The 19,824-nt window shown below is 41.4% G+C and overlaps 1 protein-coding gene across 1 annotated transcript in view; it reads left to right on the forward strand.

The window, feature by feature from the left end:
- Positions 1–15,025, forward strand: part of GARS1 (glycyl-tRNA synthetase 1) — a 40,694-nt gene extending 25,669 nt beyond the window's left edge. Inside the window, exons 10-17 of the mRNA XM_039862648.1 lie at positions 870–1,034; positions 4,388–4,495; positions 5,227–5,372; positions 9,180–9,265; positions 10,191–10,300; positions 12,405–12,498; positions 13,167–13,357; positions 14,723–15,025. Of these exons, the coding sequence (XP_039718582.1) occupies positions 870–1,034; positions 4,388–4,495; positions 5,227–5,372; positions 9,180–9,265; positions 10,191–10,300; positions 12,405–12,498; positions 13,167–13,357; positions 14,723–14,848 (1,026 nt within the window). The 3' untranslated portion in view covers positions 14,849–15,025. The remainder of the gene's footprint in view (positions 1–869; positions 1,035–4,387; positions 4,496–5,226; positions 5,373–9,179; positions 9,266–10,190; positions 10,301–12,404; positions 12,499–13,166; positions 13,358–14,722) is intronic.
- Positions 15,026–19,824: the final 4,799 nt, after the last annotated feature.

Consider the following 19,824-nt stretch of genomic DNA (forward strand, 5'->3'; position numbering starts at 1 on the left):
GGTTTGAACTGTGAGCCACTAATCGAACTTTTAGCAGTGTGTACTGCTTTGGAGGAGACATTTTGACTCCCAGAGATAAAGCTTTCTGGATTTTAAACTCTTCTCTATTACCCACAGCAATTGGAATAAAGTCTTGCATGTAATAGAATTTCTCTAATTATTTGCCTGGAGAAATGAGTAAGTGGAAACTTTCTAACAGCAGATGCTGCCCAGTAGTGGAATGAATTGCCCTGGGAACAATGAGCTCTCTGCCTTTGACAATATTCAAGTAGAGGCTGCGTGATAACTTGTTGGCCATTTTTCAGAGGAGCACCCCCTCCGCCGGCAGCAGGCAGGAGATAGGCCGAGGTGATTTCTAAGAGCCCTCCAGTACTAAAATTGTAAGGTTACGTATACTCATGGATAGGTTACATATGTTCATGGATTTCAGTAGATAAGAATACAGTAAAATCCCCTCACTGTGTCTTATGTTGTTAATTCAGGAGTGTATTTGCCATTCCTTAGGGTCATTGTGATGTCATTTTTAAGACTGTAGATTGAGAAGGTATGAAGTATTAGACTAAATTTTTGCAGTCCCAATGAGTATGGCAAAAAGACTTTGCATAGCTCCATTATTACCAGCTTGTCCATTTGACACTAACCCCTTTAAAAATAGCCAACATTGCATTCAGGTATTTGAGATTATACTGAAAGCTTGATAATTAGCTTACCTTGTGTTTCAAATATTTTTCAGTAGGTTGTGAATAACTCAGTGGAAAATAGTACCTTATCCTTCCAAAGTGTTCATGTGTGTTTTTTTCCTTCTTCTATGCTTGCTTGCATACTCGGTTGCATACTTATTTTCTTATTGTTTATTCCTTTATTTTTAGGGTGTGATTAACAACTCAGTGTTAGGCTATTTCATTGGCCGCATCTACCTCTACCTCGTGAAGGTTGGAGTATCTCCAGATAAACTCCGCTTCCGACAGCACATGGAGAACGAGATGGCTCATTATGCCTGTGACTGTTGGGATGCTGAATCCAAGACGTCCTATGTAAGTAGAGTGAAATGGCTTTTAGTGTGTGGTTTTCACATTGTTGACTTAGAAGCCTGGACATCAGAATCACCTATTGTGTCCTTTATGTCAGAATGGAGCCAAAAAAAAAAGAGATCTTCTTTGCTTGAGCAAAATGAGAAAAGCAGTTGCCGCCTCTCCGGTGATGGGGCAGTGCTGGTGTTTACGTTCCTGGGGTGGGCCGTGCCATCGGTAGTGTCCTGAGTGCAGCTAAGGTGGGGTGGCCTCCCCCTTGATGACCCAAGCACACATTGGAAATGGTGGGGGGATCGAGTAAAGGAAGTATAATGCTCTCAGTTTAGGGAGCCGTTTAGTAGATTTGGGGAGTAGACTAGTAGATTCTGACCTCTTGTTTAGGAGCTTCCTTTTCTGAAATTCTATGTATTTAATAATAATTCAGAGAAGACCTCTCAGTTGCCTCTTCACTGTGTCTTCTCATCCCTACCCCCCAAACATGCACATCAGTACTGAAGCTTAGGACTGCAAGGCATTTGGATATAGAAGGTGCTTTCTGCATTGGTGGCAGTGGGGACAAGGTGGCATCCAAACAAGGGGGTGAGAGCCTGCTGATCTCCCTTATTTGGTCCTGGAGAGGCTTCTCACCCATACAAAGACTTTAGCCCAGGGTCATTGTCTCATATGCCCGTGGTTTCACTTTATACTTTTTTTAAAGTCACTTTCTTGAATAGATTCATTTTTTAAATTAAAAATAAAAGTTGCTCATAAAAAATAATTGCTCCTTTTTGTGAAACAAAAAGCAAAAAAGTAATTCTGAAGAATACTGTGTACAAAGTGAAGCTCCCAATTGCAGGCTCTCCCCAAAAGTGTCTCATGTTTCTTTTCCAGATCAGACATTTTCTGTGGTAAATACAGTAAATATTTTAGCCTTTGCGGATCTCTGCCCATCTTCTTTATTGTTGTCGTTGTTGTTTTACAACCTTTATAAATATAAAAACCATTTTTAGCCCCATGAGCCTTGGTTTGTCAGCTCTTATTCTTAGATGCCTTTATATGCATCATAAACGTGTACATGCAGAGTGATATGCATATATCTCTTGGCCGTTATCTTGTTTTTAGTATATATTTTTTTCTTTGTGGAATTAGGAAAGAATTTTTGTAATCTGTTCAGTTTTTTTTGTTACTTTATTTTTTCACAAGCTTGTTTGAACCATGTGTATGCCAAAATGATAGTAGCAATTATTTTTGGATTATAGATGATCAATAATTTCTTTTTGTTTTAGATTTTCTGGAATTTTTTTTTATTTTGAAATCAAACCAATAAAATATTTTTTGTTTTATGTGGGGAAAGTTTATTTTCTCTATGTTCCATACCAGCTCCTTTTCTTAGTTTGCTCTGACTCTAAGTTCAAGTTAAATCAGATACAGATTCCTGCTCTCAATTTAGATTCTGAATCTGACCTGGATGACATTTCATTTATCTCTCTTGTTTGTTCATTTAGCGTTTGTAATTGTTAAGAGCTGTATACCATTCTGAGTGCTTCACATGTATTATCTTATCGAATCCTCACAGTAATCTCATTTCTGAGGGAACTGCAGTGCTAAGACGTTAAGGCATTTGCTGAGTCTCACAGCCAGTGAGTGGTGGAGCTGGACCGTGGACCAGGGTTGTCTGACTCGAGGCCCATCCATGCTCTTAACCATTGTGCTGCATTGCTTTAGTGAACTCCGCTGGGTAATTCCTGATCATCATCTTCTGAGTGCAGCCATAAGCTGTGGCCAAACCCTCAAGGATTAAGTATCCGAAAATGTGGGCCTCCCTAAGTTAGGGGTGTAACACATACCATGGGTATCATAGCTAACCATTCTGTGTTGTGTAGTTAGAAGTTGCTAAGAGAGTAGATCTTAAAAGTTCTCATTATGAGAAAAAAAATTCTGTAACTGTGCGGTGACAGATGTTGACTAGATTTATTGCTATGATCATTTTGCAATATATACAACTACCAAATCATTAGTTATACACCTGAAACTAATATAATGTTATATGCCAATTATTCCTAAATTTAAAAAAATTAAGGAAAAATTTTTTTAAAAGATGATATGGGCCTAGCACTGAGATCAGGCTACAGTGTTTTGTGTAAGGTCATTTAAAGCCAAGACTGAACAAAGCCCGAAGCTCCAAAGTAACAAACTTGAGAGGGGAGAACTCCTTTAAAGATTTAAATACTTTCCTTTTGTATGCTCCATATTTTACTTATTTAATAAAAAAAGTTACTGATAGAGCTGATGCTCTACTTTTCTCTTCCTCCTCAGAAGTAACCACTGTCCCAAAGTTGTTTACCATCCTCAGGCCTGATTTTTGTAATTTTACTTTTCAGTACATATATGTTAATTGAAATCTTTGATAAATAATAACCACTAGGTTTATACATTTAAGAGCATAAATATATTAGTTGACATCTTTAATGAATGTCAGACGATCAAGTTACATGTTTTTAGGCTTTGTTCTTTTCTTTAATTCCTGTTTTGTCGCTGTTACGTGTTGAGGTTTCTGAGTTTATGTGAGTTTTTTATTTGCCCTCTTCCAAGCACCTCATCTGGTAACATGCACTCGGAAAGCTCATGATGGCTGAGTTTTCCCAGACTCTTTGAGTCAAAGGCAAAAAATAAATATTCATGAGAAGGACTAACGAGATACTAAAATAAGCCTTTTATCTCTTTTGTTCTCAAATAACAGATTCTTAAGTGTCTTTGAAAACAATTTAGATTGTGCTTTTGAAAGGCTCTTAGGTATTAACAAGAAATGGAACCTGGCACCCACGCTGTTATTAAGTTTTATTCTCTGACCTAAACATTACCTACTAAAGAGCAGGTAATTTTCTTTTGTTGGGTAGAAACTGAATTGAGCACAAATGCCCACATTTGTGGCCAGCTGCGGAGGTGTGTGTAGCCAGCTGATGCCAGGTCGTGAGAGCAGTGGACACTTCATCCAAAGAGAGCAGTGGTTTCTGCCAGACTCGTTTTGAATCCCAGTTACAAATTTGAAACAAATCTATTGGTTCTGTCTAGGTTCACATTTTGTTTTCATAATTAAATCATAGACTATATTAATTTACCCCACATGCACAATATAGCAAAATAAATCCAACCAGAATATAAGATGACTGCTTTGTGTGCATGCGTGAGTTATAGTTTAGAGGGTGGTTAGCTGCCCAGTGTATAAAACTATTCCCATTTCAAATATTTATAAAAGTTGAGCGGAGATTCTATGATTGAATTGTCCTTGAGAATGTGAAAGAGTTCGTTATAATCTACATACATTTGTGAATGAACCCAATGTAAGTAATAAATTTTTATCTGTTCTGTCTTCTTAGGGCTGGATTGAGATTGTTGGATGTGCTGATCGGTCCTGTTATGACCTTTCTTGTCATGCACGAGCCACCAAAGTCCCACTTGTAGCTGAGAAACCTCTGAAAGAGCCCATATCCTTTCTAATCTCTTCACAACTCAGAACTAAAGTATAAAAGACATCTTTGACATGGATATGTCCAGGTCTATACCTTGTTCTACGGATAAACTCCGATGTTTATCCATAGTCACATTTGCGGTCATATTTACTTAAACCTATTATTTCTCCCGTCTCACTGCCCCTTTCCTGTTCTCTTGTAACCGGACACGTGCCCACTCAATGTTTGGTCCTTAAAAGAATCATATTCAGGAACGTGCTCTGAATGCCTTTTAGGGTGTGGACCAGTTTTTCTCAGTCATTTCCAAAATGCATTTCTCCACACGTGCACCTATCTACATACTCTTTAAATAAAGGGTAGATACTTTCTCTATTAAAAGATGAGCACCATTTTACAGTAGATGAAATAATAATTTAGCTCACTTGATATGTTCATCAGCACAGTAGACATTTTCTTCCTTTACCAGGCGTTGAGATTGTGAGCTGATCTTTGGGCTAGGCCAGTGGCAGGAAGTAGATCCTGTTGTGTTGGGACATTTTAGAAATGAATAAATTGTTATCAGAGGTCATTACGCTATATATTGGATTATATTACTGTTTAGATAATATCTTTTTTATCTCACTATAACTTTGAAAAAGCCTCTAAATGGTGTTTACTTATTTTTTTAATGATTTTGTGGTTCTCAAGATTATTTCCCAAAATACTAGGGCAGTTCTGTATTTTTGGATTCCTTGACTACTTCATACAAAACAGTCAACGTTGTTCAGTTTGAACCCAATAAGGGAGCAATCGGTAAGGCATATAAGAAGGATGCAAAGCTGGTGATGGAGTACCTTGCCATTTGTGATGAGTGTTACATTACAGAAATGGAGAAACTACTGAATGAAAAAGGGTAAGATTTCAGATGTGTACTTCTTCATGGGCTCTGCCAGGTTCTGAAAGTTAGGGTGAAATTAGTTTCCTTAGAAATTTTTTGCAGGAAAGTAGTGTCTCTTGGCTACATTTAAAGGACTGGGTTTGCCGAGATTTGGGTATTATAGCCAGAATAGATTTGAAGTGGACTGTAAAGATCTTCTTTTCTCCAATAATTTTCTTAGAGGAGAAGACTTGTCCCAGCTAGTGACTAAGTAGATTTAGAACTATATGTATCTTAAAGTCAGTGCTCCTTTTTTGAGCTTTGGAGTGGTCTCTGTAATTGTTTTAAGCATAAATGTAAAAACAGTAGAGAAGAATCTTTAGAGGAATACAACAAAATCCAGAACTAAACAGTGTAAAATTTACTGTCCGGCAAATAACAAAAATTTCTAAACATTTTTTCATATGAAAATGTGACCCATAACGAGGAAAAGAGGCAATGAAAAGAAACACCCAGAAATGATAAACATAATGAAATAAATACATAAGGATGTTAAAACAGTTAGAAATATGCTTGCTTAAAGATATAAAGAAAACATAGGTGAGAAAGGGAAATATATATATAAATATATATATGTGTGTGTGTATATATATATGTATGTATATGTATACACACACACACACACACACACACACACACACACAGAACACCAAGAGGTAATATCTCAAATGAAAATTCGCTGAATAGGATTAACAGATTAAATATTGCAGAAGGAAAGAACATTGAATGGTAACATAGCAGAAACTATTCAAAAGGAGGCATAGAAAAAGAGACTGGGAGAAAACAATGTCCTTTGGGACAATGAGGCAGTCTCATGTGTAATTGGGAGTCACAGAAAGAGGGTATACAGAGAAAATATCTAAAGGTGCATCAGCGGCTGAAAATTTTCCAAATTCGATGCACACTATAAACCCATAGTTTCAAGAAGTGTTCAACCACAAGCAGAGTAAACACAATGAAAACCACATGAAGGCCCATCAGAACCACATTGCTGAAAACGAATAATAAAGAGAAAATTCTTTAAAGTAGCCAGGGGGAAAAGGCTCATTACATAAAAAGGAACAAAGATAAGAATGATTAAAGTTCTTATCAAAAACTATGTAAGCCACAGTACAATAGAATGAAGTCTTTTAAAGTGCTTACAGACATCCTATACCTTGCAAAAATGTCTTTCAAAAATGAAGAGAAAATGCTTTCAAAGGATACATTGCCAACAGATCTACACTGCAAGAAATGGTAAAGGAAGTTCTTCAGGCAGAAGTGGGGAAATTTAGATCTACCCAAAGAAAGTAAGAGCTCTAAAAATGATAAATATGTAGGTGAATAATGACGTTTTCTTTAATTTCTTTAAAATGACATCTCTTAATTTTTAAAAAAATAATGGATTGTTTAAAGCAAAAACAATATATTGCGAAATTGAGAAAATATATAGAAATAAAAGCTATGCCATCAGTAGCTCAAAGGATAGTGAAAAATTGGGAATATGCTGTTGTAAGGTGCATGTATGTGAAGTGGCATATTATTTGAAGGTATACTATGATAAATTTACATAAGTATGTACAGTAAATTCTAGAGCAGTTATGTAGAAAAAACATAAAAACTGCCAATAAGGGAGGTAAAATAAAATAGTAAAAAATACTCTAAAAGACAAAAGAGGAATAATGAACAAAGAACAGATGGGACAAATAGAAAATAACTTATGAGATGGTAGATTTAAACTCAGCAATATTGATATTACATTAAATATAATGATCTGAACACTTGAATTAGTAGCCATTGATTGTCAGATTGTTTAAAAAATTCAAGACCCAATTAAATGCTGTTTTATAGTAAACTTATTGTAATTACAGTTTTAGAAGTAAAATAATCAAAAAATATTTTCAAAGATTAATCAATAAGTCAGAGTGGCTGTATTAATATCAAAGTAAACAGAATAAGGAAAATTAGCAGAGGCAGAGTTGCATTTCATAATGTTAAAGGGTTTGATTCGTCGGGAAGGCATATCGCTTCTAACCGTATGCAACTAAAAACAACCTTATAATATATAAAATAGTCTTGACAGAACTGAAAGGAAAAATAGACAAATTCACAATTATAGTTGAAGATTTCTACACTCCTCTCTCAGTAATTGGTGGAGCAACTAGACAAAAACTCAGGAATTTGAAGATCTAAGCACTGTTAATCCACTTCATTGCAAATTATAAACATCTTAATAACCAATGTACCCATTTTTTTTAAGTGCATTTGAAACATCTTTCATAGTTTTTTGTACAGCCTCCAGCTAAGGATGAGTTTTGCATTTTCAAAGAGTTTAGAAAAACAGAGTACAAGAGACTGCATGTGGCTTGTAAACCCTGGAGTATTTTATATCTGGCCCTTTACAGAAATTTGCCAACACTTGTCATAGGCATTACGCCAAGTTTGAAAGAAGTTATAACCCAAAAGATTATATGTGAAACTCTAGGAAAGACAAACCTAATTTGTTGTGACAGAAAGCAAATCAGTGGTTAACTGGGAGTGGAGGGGGTTGGAGGATAAGGGGGATGCAAAGAGAGGTTTGGGACAGTGGCAGTTGCAGGTGCATGTACATTTGTAAAAGAACTATCACAAGACAAACTCTTGCAAGTTGAAGGTAGAATTAGCCATTTCAGTAGGAAAATTAAAACATTTCTCGTCTCCCAGAATTAACATCTATTTAGGCTAAACCAACATAAAATCCCATTAAAATGGACATAGATCACTAGGTAGGTATTATTATCCATAAATAAGACAGTTTGTTGATTTAACTAATTTTCAGATCCTTGCTCATTTCAGCTTTTTAGTAACTGTTACCTACTCTGCACTTAGACTGTGCTCACAGAATATATACGTACGATACTGTTTATGTAATGGACTCTCTAATGCATGCACACACAAATGTCAATGTGAAAATGGAGGAAGTCAATGAGAACCTTCATGTGATGCATGAGATCATCACCGCTAGAAACTTTCAAAGCATGCGCCATCTCTACAGCTTCACAGACAACCACATGAGGGCGCTCTTCTCCTAGCACTAAACTGCTTATGAGACAGTGCAAATGCAAAAAAGATCTTCATGCGAGGAGATACCTCATAAGCTGAAATATAGGCATCACATGAAGCGCTTCATAAAGGTGAAGTCTTATAACCTGAAACCCAATGGGCGTATCTCAGGATAATAAACATACTACAGTCAAAGATTTTTTTTGGGGGGGGAGATAATATTTTATATTGAAATCAAACAGAATTATTAAACTTCTTTTAAGCTGATCTTCATCAGCATAATTGTCAAAGTTTGTTTTGGAAATAGTGTGGGAGTTTTAAAATTACTTTCTGTAAGATGACAAGCTGGTCATTTTTACATTTGTTGAAACAATAATGAGAACAGAGGTCTTTTGCCAGCAGGCCTGTTTCTGACAAATTTATTGTAATTATTCTAAAATCTAATAAAAAAAATTGTTTTTGGTTTTACCTTGATCTGAAAACTAAAGGCATTAGTCATTCAGTCACTTGCAGGATTTTATAAAATTAGTCACATTTTTGGGTGCCTCCCGGAATACTGTTTGGTGCCATTGTTAGAATAATACTTAATTTGGTATTCCTTATGAAATGTTTTAAGTTTGACTTCAGCTATTATATCTGGAGAGTTGACTAAATTGTATTACACTTAAAATGAGAAAGTTTAGCAACCTGTAGAACTCCTTTAAATTAAGGCATAGGGATTCATGTTTTCACTAATATGTAATGTGCTTTGTTTCTTCGTAGGGAGTTCACGGTTGAAACCGAAGGGAAAACATTTCAGTTAACAGGAGACATGGTCAGTGTGAAGAGATTCCAGAAAACACTACATGGTAAATCTGTGGTAAAACTAAGAAACAAACAACAAAATTTCATTGCTCTTTAAATTTTTTTAAACTTTTATAACAGCCATTTTACAGAAAATTTGATGAGGAAAGATAAATTTTTAATGCCACAATCTTAAATTTGTTGAATATGTTTAAGGCATTATCTCGGGCCTTTTTTAAAAAAACATAATTGTACTTATACTGGGGAATAACTTATAATGCCACTTTTATATTTCCTAAAACCTAAAGTGTATATGAAGAATATCTCTGATTAAAAAGATCTTGTTTTCATTTTAAGGAAAAATCCTTTTGTATCTTAAGCAAAAGAGGGAATTCACCCCTTCTGCCTTTTTTTTGGGCAGATTAACTTGCTAAAATTTGTTTAGATTGGTGATCTTTCATGTTTTTTTAAAAGCCAAAGAGATGATTATTTTTCATAGAACAAAGTTTGGGAATTGGGGATTCAATATTTTGGAGCATACACGAAGGATGCGTGTGGTCGGTCAGTTGTGGCCGAGTTCAAGTCCCTGGAAACAATGAGTGGGCATTGGCACTGAGGCTGCTGCCAGTGGAGAGAGCAGGCCTGCTCTTTTCCACCTGTTTCTGGCCTGCCCTGTGGCCAGGCTTCAGCGAGCTGTGAAAGCAGTGTGAGCAGAGGTGGGGATGCAGGGGCTTCTCTGTGATCTGGCGTGTCTGCTCCAGCCTGGCAGCCGCTTCAGAGCTCTGCTTCATCATGGCTTGGATGCCATGGTGGGATGGGCAGAAAATGCCTTGACGATATTTCTAAAATGTTATTCTTACCCTTCATCACAGACAAAGAAATATTTTTAGTGCTCATAGGATTGTTTAGAGAGGACCCGAAAGGCGTTCTGTGGGGTGTGAGAGAATGTCACTGACTCTCTCTCTCTCTCTCTCTCTCTCTCTCTCGCAGTGGAAGAAGTTGTTCCGAATGTCATCGAACCCTCCTTTGGCCTGGGCAGGATCATGTACACGGTGCTGGAGCACACGTTCCACGTGCGCGAGGGAGACGAACAGAGAACGGTAAGTCGTCCTGTCCAGAGCGCTCTTCGCTCAGTTCAGGAGTGAACTATGCTCAAGTGAGTTGATAAGACCGAATGACCGATCAGTTATTCACTGTAATGTGCTAGTGCCGTTAACACTCCTCCCTGCGTCGCTGTTCACAAAGCAATGCGCCGTCTTGACGTTTTATTTGAGCGTTAGAGTGTGTAGGTTATTCTAGATGCCATTGTTTTAGTCGCCTGGTGCTTTCTATTCTGAAACAAACGTATTACTTTGGGGGAGCTGTCTGTGTTGCATCAATGGAAGGAATGATACATTCTGGATGTACTCATGTTTTCAGAAAATTGGAAAGGAAGAGATGGCTCACAGAATTTGGCCAAACCAGAAATCTGTATCTCTGTACTGGTAAAGCATTGACGGGAACCTCAAACTGCATAAAATTGTCTGGCGCACTTTTGGGGTAAAGACGTAAATTCCTAGGTTCTATTTCAGAAATACCGATTTACTAGGTCTGAGGCCCAGGGACCTGTGTGTGTTTATTTATTTATTTGTTTTTTAATAAGAACCCCAGGTGATTGCAGGGTGCGAGATTGACAGGTCATACATTGGGCATTAGTATTTGGGGTGTAGCTTTTCCCAGCTACACATTTCTGTACATTTAAGGAGCAGCTTTTCATTCATTCAACAGAGAATAAGAACCCAGCTGGACACCAGGCATGCAGACCTAAGGCCTGGTTCTTCTTGAGGAATGATGACATATGTAATACGAACACAAGCCCACGACATACATAGAGTGTTCTTTTTACATGTCAAGTTTGCTTCAAGCTCTTTCCTTTTATATTTCTAATAAAAACGTTTTTAAAAAGTCATTTAGCTGTTCTTTTAATCTAACGATATCAGGAAAATGGGAATTTTAATAGAAATTTCATAAGGGCAAACCAGAATAAATTAGTGACAGTGTTTTATGAATTGCAGAGATTCCTGAAGAGAAATTTGATTAGGCTTTGGGAAACCAAAAATGTTTCTAAATTATTAGCACATGGTCCCTCAGTCCATTTTCCTATAAATTTGGTAGAAAAACATTGCTAGTGAGATAAAAAAATATATATGTATTATTCTTTAAAGTCAGGTCGCCGTTTCTCCCTCACATAGAATCATCACAGGATGGAGGAGAGGAGTAGAATTTTGAACGTTCTGTGACCCAGGCGGCCATACCGGTGGCGTCTAGGGTTAACTGAGTGGGATAGTCACCATCGCTTGCCATTTAAAGTTTTTTTGGGGGCTGGGGGTGGGGGAGAGGGGATGGGCAGCCTAAACTGGAACTTGTGTCACTTGTTGTTTTAATGAGACCTATTTATTCCGAGTTCCAAATTCTTGCCATCAAAACAACCTTTTATACAAATGTATTTGAAGAACTATCTCCACCTGTCATTTCCAACCTAAAATGGTAGACTAGTTTGCCTTCCACAGAATATCTTTGCTTTGTTTTATTTCTGAGTAACTTTGAACCCTGTTTCAGGAACAGTTTAAAAGGGTTGTACCTTTCAGTGTAGAAATACAAAACATCTTTGTTTGTTTGTTTTATATTCTTTTGGACACACATCTGCAAGCTAATTAAACCTCTCAGTTTTACTTGGTCACTAAGGCTCATAGATCCTCCTGCCGTGCTGAAACTCCTAAAAAACAGAACGGGATTTTGTTTCTTGTCACTACTTATTATTTGATGGTTTGAAGGGAAGTTCTTTAGGGACCTCCACAGAAAGAACTAAGGCCATAAGGCTTTTATGTGGCATCAAAAAAATTGGCGTCTTCTGTGGTAGCTGTCAGAGTGCTTCCACATCGTCTGAGTTTTACAGTGGGCCCGTGAAGCAAGCAGAGCAGAAGATGGAGACCTACTTCTCAGATGGAGAAACTGAGGTTTAGAGAAGTCCAGAGTTCACTGAGTCGGTCTGAATTCTGAGCTAAGAAGAGGATCGTTCTGATTCTGGTTCTGGTTCTCCTGCTTTTTGTCGTTCGTCGCACTGCTTTTCATACTGTATTTTCTGGTATTTTGACAGTGAAGTTTGGATATTAGCATTTAGATTTTCATCAACTAACGTGTCGGCTTTCTTTTTAAACCGTCTAGTTCTTCAGTTTCCCTGCTGTCGTAGCTCCGTTCAAATGTTCCGTCCTTCCCCTGAGCCAAAACCAGGAATTCATGCCGTTTGTCAAGGAATTATGTAAGCAAATCCAGTTGAGTAATCTTCATGGGAACACTGTCACATAGACTAAATTTTAGGGAATGTTTTTTTGTCAATTGAAACATGTATTAAATAAAGAATAAATCTAAGTGATTTTAGCTTCTGTTCTTACCTCTAAGAGCGAGAGTATGCTTGCTGAGGATATTTTTTCCTAGCATTTCAGTGAGTCAGGGTAGGACCCAAGAGTCAGATTTAAAACACCTTCACTTCTCCTGTTGACCTTGGTGCTCACTTTGTCAGGGGAACCCCAGTGGACCGTAGCTCGAGTGGATCTGTAGCCACTGGCCCTGCAGCCCATCTGGTGCAGCCCATCTGGTGCCACCTGCTTATTTCAGAGTTGGGAAGTGGGAGGAGCTGGGTGAGCTGCTCAGGGTCGTGCAGGCAGAGGCGGTGGAGTCAGGACTGGCCTCCTGACCTTGGCTCCCAGTCTGGTGCTCACCCCCTGTAGCCTGAGGTGGAGGTGCGACGGAGGGCTTGGGCTCCAGCCGCGGTTTATTGAACTTTGGGGTTTTTCTTTCTTCCAACAATAACTTATTACTCTCTGTCTCAGTCCTACTTATAAGTTTCCTCAACTTGTAGGACAACATTTGGGTGACATTGGGACTTTTTATTCTTTTATCTTGAATTTGCTTAATTTATTTGGACAGCGGAAGCCCTGACCAGGAACGGCGTCTCTCACAAAGTCGACGATTCCTCCGGCTCTATCGGGAGGCGCTACGCCAGGACCGACGAGATCGGCGTGGCTTTCGGCATCACCATTGACTTCGACACCGTGAACAAGACCCCGCACACGGCAACCCTGCGGGACCGAGACTCCATGCGGCAGATCCGGGCAGAGGTGGCTGGCCTTCTCCTTGGCCGTTTGTCTTAGAGCTGGGTTCTGGCTCCTTCTGAGTGGAGCGGGATTTTGACGTATTTATGGTCCCCTTCTCTTTTTTCTTTTTAATTTTAATCCTGGGCTTGCATCTGACAGCGCAGATTCCCAAATTCCCTTGGTTTCATTATGAAAATATCCATTAACACTGCTGTAGTGTTTTATAGCCATTCGGATCATTCTGGGCCCATTCTCCAGCAGTTTGCTTTTATAGTTGTTCGTTTATTTGGGCAAGAGAAATAGGATCCCCAGCGGTCGTTGCTGTAGTTTTATTGGCAGGCATTGCGGGCGTCAGCATTTTTATCTCTATGTTTCCGTGTGAATACATACAGGTGTATGTGCAAACTTTGCCGTGTTAATCCATTCGAAGAAGTGACTAATGTTTCAGTAATTTTACTAAATGGGAAGGTAATAATGGAGATGGGAAAAATACAGAGGGAAAGGAAGAAGTTGCCACTCTGATTGACAGCCGACTGATTTATTAATTTTGAGCAGGTTTTTATTTAGAGTGCCTATTAAGTGCTCAGCTTGATATGGAGACTTAGTAATAGAGAGAACACAAGTAAAAGACTGCTTTTTCCTAAGGAGTAATTTATAGTCTAATTCAGAAGTCACAGATTCCTGGCTTGTCTGCTTCCAAAACCAGCCCTGACTCCTCCGGACCTGTGGTCCCACCTAGCAGTGCTTCTCCAGGTGTGGTCCCTGGACCAGCAGCATCCACGTCACCTGGGAACATGTTAGAAAGCTAGCAGCTGCGCCCCAGACCTGCAGAACCAGGAGCTGGGGCGGGCTCATGGTTGGGGAAGGGGAGCAAGTCGGCAGCCCTGTCAATCTCAAGACCTCCAGCAGATTCCTGTATACTCTCCATTTGCAGAACTGCTGTGTGGCGGGCAGTCTTCAGTTCTGGCTGAGGAACAAGCTGGCCCCTTAGGTGGGGCTCTAGCTCGCCAGTATCCCTGGCTCCTTTCACTCATGTTGCTTGACTGAGCCCTGTTCTAGGAGTTAAACTTAACACATATGAAGTAACTGCAGGTGAGGTGGAGAGTTGGAATAATTAGGAAAGGCTTTGTGGGAGAATTGAGTTATCCAGGGGGCTCGGCAGGCATTCTGGCTGGAAGAAGGGCGGGAACCAGGTCTGGGAGGGAGGCGAGTGTAATTAAGGAGGCTTCAGTGGGCGGGACCGACCGGAAACATTGCGTGGGGACCAGTTCGTAGAGGGATCCCGTCATTCCCTCGGCTCCTCTGTAAGGCTTCCGGAGTTCGGGGTGAACCCTCTTTTGACGGTCTAATCAAGTTGGTTGATTCTGCTTCTCTTTCCTTTCACCCCAGATCTCTGAACTGCCCAGCATAGTTCGCGATCTGGCCAATGGCAGCGTCACGTGGGCCGACGTGGAGGCCAGGTACCCTCTCTTTGAAGGGCAAGAGACTGGTAAAAAAGAGACAGTCGAGGAGTGAAGACAGTTTCGGCAACTTTTGACTACTTGTGCTAAAACAAACCAACCAACAAAAACTTGTGTCCACTTTACAAAAAAAACAGCATTGCAATTGCTCCCGGGGACTGCATTTTATCCTCAGTGGCTGCTTGATCTTACCCCACAATTAAAGTCGGAGGAATTCTGAACAAACTTGTAATCCATTTGCTGTTTCTGCGTTTTTAGCAAAGCTGTTTCTCCCACCTTTGGATAGACACGCTCATAGATTGTCATTAAACACAGTTAATACATTTTTAATAGCTTTTTGGGGGTATAATTTATATACTATTTTAAGTGTATAATTCAGTGATGTTTAACTATTTACAGAGTTGAGCAACCAGCACCACAATCCAATTTTAGAACATTTCCGTCCCTCCAAAAAGAAGTTTCCTACGCATGTAGCTCACTCCCCATTCCAGCCTCAGCCCCAAGCAACCACTTATCTACTTTCCTTCTCTCTAGATTGTTTTTTCTGTTCTTTCTCTTTTCTTCTGAGAGTGCGATGCAGTGTGCTAGAGCAGCCTCTGAGCAGGCAGACCAGCCTGTGGGGAATCTGCGATGTGGACGGGGCAGCCTTCTGGTGTGGGGGGTGCAGGGCTGCTCCCAGGAGTCTTTGCTCTCCGAAGCCTCCAGGAAGGGGTGCGTGGGCAGAAGATGTGTTTGTATTTGGCTTCCCAAGTAGCCCCGGAAGTCATTGAACTATGCTAGAGGAACCCGTCGGTCTTGTCTGACATAGCAATTCTCAACCATCAGTGTCTTGATTCTAGCCCAGTGGTTTTGGGGTCAGCTTTTGAAGGACTTTACTTCTATTGTATTTTTGTATGGAATACTCAGAACGCGTGTGCTCATTTGTTTGGAAAAAATTTGAGGATGTGTGGATTTGAACTGCCTCTTTGCAGAGTTAAGACCTTGCCTAGTGGCCCAACTTCCTCACTGACAGCATAAGCGGGAGAGGGTCGACCTCCAGGATGTTTTCCTTTATCTTGGGTGTGAAGGGCAGTGGAAGGGGCGACTCCCCAGGGCCACTCTTGTTTGTGTCATCTCCCAGGGTGCCCACCGCAGCACAGCACTACGAGGGATTCAGTATGTAGACTTTGGATGAGTCTTGAATTTCTGAACAGATGTCTTGGGGAAGAAGGTCTTATGCTGAAACTTCTTTATCTTCTGTCTTGTTCTTTTTAAAGCATCATTATTAAATTAGAAGGAACTAGATTTCAAATAAACTGAGTTTTAATTTTCTAGGAGTTCCTTTCACCTCAAATTCCGTACACTCTCTAACTTGGTGTACATTCTGGCCTTCTGACATCGAGGGCCGGGGGTGGAGGTGGGGGCATTGTCTTTATTTCCCATTTATATGCTTCCTTTTACAGCAAGTACCTCCCTAGTCAAACAGTCACCGCCAAGTCAGCCATCATTACGAGTTCACTAATAGGAAAGGATCCTTTAAGTACACAGTGGGGATTGCCCGCTTTGGATTGTAAAGGGATTGGAACCAAAGCTCTCTTCACTTTTCCTCAGCAAATACATTTATCATGAGTTAGATGCTGGAAATGAAATCCGCAAGCCCGCCCTTCCCCTGGCTCTTCCCCAAGGCGCAGTGCCCCGTTTCCCCTGTGGGATCAGCCGCTGTCTGGAAAGCGACCCATCACCTGAGCAGGGGAGGGGGAGGCGGCCGGACGCAGAGCCCTCTGGTTGTTTGTGCCATGTATGCTTGGTTCTGAGCACAAGCAGGTGAGGAGCTGTTTTCTACATGAAGAGGGTCTCCACATGCAAGTCGTGTGTACACACACACACAAACACACACACACACAGAGCCCTCTTCTGTCCAAGCCTAGTGTGTATTTAAAGCCAGGCTCTTTCTGGCTTGATGCTCAGTGAGTCCTTTTTTGATATGCATGTATTTGTAGGTATCGAAGCTTAGCTAGATAAATACCACGATTCTTCAGAGAAGTTGCTGCTCTTCATCACTCTCCCGAAAAACAATGATGAGGGAGGGTCAGATCGGAATTGGTTTCCACGGAACGGACATGAAGACGCAGTAGTTCCTTTAAGATCTATCGGGTTGGAACTCAGGGCATTCAGCCAGATACTGTGAGGAGTTATGTGTAGGGAGGGAGTCTGCGCCTGACTTCTGCAGGAGTTGAGAACCTCCATATTGCTCAACAGCTCATAATGGTAAAATACTGAATATAGATGGATGTTCCAGAAAAGGCATCCATTGCCAAGTCATATAAATACAGAAATGATCTTACTCGTTGCACGAGATGGTACCAGAGATGTCAGCTATCCAGAGTTCTCTGTGACGACAACTTGCAAGAGTATTTTGTTCAATAAATCACTTGAAGCGAGTGCATTCTAGACCGTTATTTACTGTTCCCTCAAGCAGTATAAACTTTGGGTAACGGTGGTGACTGTCTCAGCCAGTGGAATGTAGTCATGAGAGAACCAGATGCCCTGGAAATAATCCAGATGATCTCTGGATCTAGCTGGACTTAAGTTAACCTCCTCTTACGAGGGAAAACTGTTCATCCGTGTCTTGGGCGGGGCTGGGATGGAGAGGCTCTGACAGCCTGGCTGCTATCAAAGAGCTTTGCACTGGCATCTTTGCTGGTGGTCTGACTATGCTTAAGGTGGGGGATTTTTGAGGGGCCGGGGAGTCGTGTTTTTTTTCTTTTGGCATTTAGCCAAACCACAAAGCAATTTATTGGAAGATGCAATAAGCAGATAGATGAATACTTTTGCTGCGCCTCAAAATTCACCTCTTGTTGCTTCTTCAATAATTCTTGGTTATTGGGCCTCTAAGTAGTAATTGTGTTAAGACCACGCGGACGGAGTCCATGTCTCATCCGGATACTGGGACATAATGTGGGAGCGTCAGCTGGCATTGCCTGAGAAACAGCCTGTGGCCCTGGCTCCTTGCCCGGGAGCTCCCCCTGTGTGGATGACACGCTGCTGTCCCAGCTGGACGGTACATCTTCCCCGCCCGTTAAAGGACACACTTTTTAAACCTGTTGCAGCAGTGAAAGATGTCAGGGCAGCGGTCGTCAACCCTGGCTGCATGTTAGAATCGCTTGAGCTTTAAAAAATACCCATATCCATGGCCGCCTCCAGCCAGCTGAAGCAGTTTCTCCAGGGTGGGGCCTGGGCATCAGTGTTATTGTGAAAACACCTTGGGATAACCACTGCCGTAACGAATGCCTCAGCTCAAGCCGTAAAGAGCCTGAACCCCCTGAGTGGGGAGGGGTCTGCCAAATGAGGGGTGTCTTCTGACGATAGTTATCAATACTGAAATGTCCAGAAAAGATGCATTTAGTGGGCATTGTTTGTGTGACGCCACTGAGGTGACTGTCATTATGCTCTCACCGACCCCAAGCATCTCCGCAGCTATGTCCTGCTTCCTTTATGTAGCGTTGGGGGCTGAATTTCTCTCCTACTCCTTGAGCCCGGCCTGCTGTTTCCCCAGAGACTTGAGCGAAGTCGTAGCGTAGCGTTTGCAGAGAGAAAGGCTCACCTTTTGGGTGCCGGCTGTGCGCCGGGCTGTGTGCTAAGGGAGTTCCTATGCGTTAAGCTCTCAACCCTTACAATAATTTAACTATCACTATTACCCTTTTACATAAAGGGAAGGAAGCGGAACCTTCTCAGGTTCACTTTGCCAGCAGAGGTCAGAACCAGTTTGGAACCAAGTTCAAGGGCCAGGATTACATCACAGCGTGCTGCCATCTGCGTTTTGCTAGTGTCTGCCTTTTGTGACTAGGGATGACTTGAGATAGAATGCCTTGAGGGGTCTAAGAAAACCTTTCTTTTAAAAAGAGAAGTGCTCCAGGCTATTGAGCCTCCATGAATGAGGAAAGCCACAGGTTCTCTGGCGGCAGGGGACGCTCACCTCAGCGTAGCGAAAGCTTGAGCTCTTGCAGTCAAAATGGCTGACCTTGAGCCAAGATCCGGCTTGACCACTATCTTAGGGTCTCGGCGTTGGCTTTATGGCTAACCGGACAGGCTCCTAGGAGCTCCTGGACAAGCCTCCTAACTCCCTGTCCTTGTCACTATCCTAATGGCACCGCAGCCACACCCAGACCCTTATTACAAACTTTAAACAGTTCGTCGCTGTCAAGAAATGCTTGCTGGTACGTAGCCTTGCCCCACAGTTCAGGACCGTCCCTTCTTGTCCTCAGCCAGGCCAGAAAGTCCAGTTCCATCAGCACGACCTACGTGAAGGGAAGCCATGTCCATAGCCCTCCCCCGAGCGGGGGTTGCCGACACTAGGGGCAGCGAGAAGACTATTCCTAGGCCCCTGTTGGACTACAGAACGGGCCACGTCTGCTCCACGCACCCCGATTCCTGTCACTTGGCATCAGAAGGTCCTTTCAGAACATTCCTATTTGCCTTGGGACCTAGATTTCCCAGAACTACTTCGGCATCATTTGTGAAGCCATTTAAGATTCTCGTGGCCAGGTTAGGCGTGTGTCAGGGAGCCGAGTCAGCGGTCCAGGGAGTGAGGACATGAACCTCTAGAGGATGGACAGCACTGCTGTGAGCACTAAGCATTGTTCCAAAAGCAACTGTGAGGCAGGGCCCTTGCTTGGAGAGGGAAGGGCCGAGTTGTCACTTGAGTCACTCGATCCTTTTGCTACTCGAGAATTAATTTCGTTTTCTGAAAGCTGGTTGAATAGCATGATTTCAGTGTTTAGAAAGTTTGTCCACGAGAAAGCTGAGTAATAGGTCTTTCCTCCTCACTCCTGGAGTTTCCATCGGAGCTGGTTGAGAGGGAGGCGCTGTCCTTGGCCTGACTTCTCTGTACTTGTTAATAGTTGCGTTCAGAACCTGCAACTGTTTTCGCTTTCCTGACTGATGTCATTTCCGGCTGGTGTGGTCTCGTCACAGATAAAGAGTAGACATTGGAGGCTGATGCGCGCACAGATGAACCGGGCTCTGACACTACAGGTGGCATTACTTCGGACA

This window comes from Pteropus medius, unplaced genomic scaffold (assembly GCF_902729225.1).
Source record: "Pteropus medius unplaced genomic scaffold, Ma_sr-lr_union100, whole genome shotgun sequence".
Lineage (NCBI taxonomy): Eukaryota > Metazoa > Chordata > Mammalia > Chiroptera > Pteropodidae > Pteropus > Pteropus medius.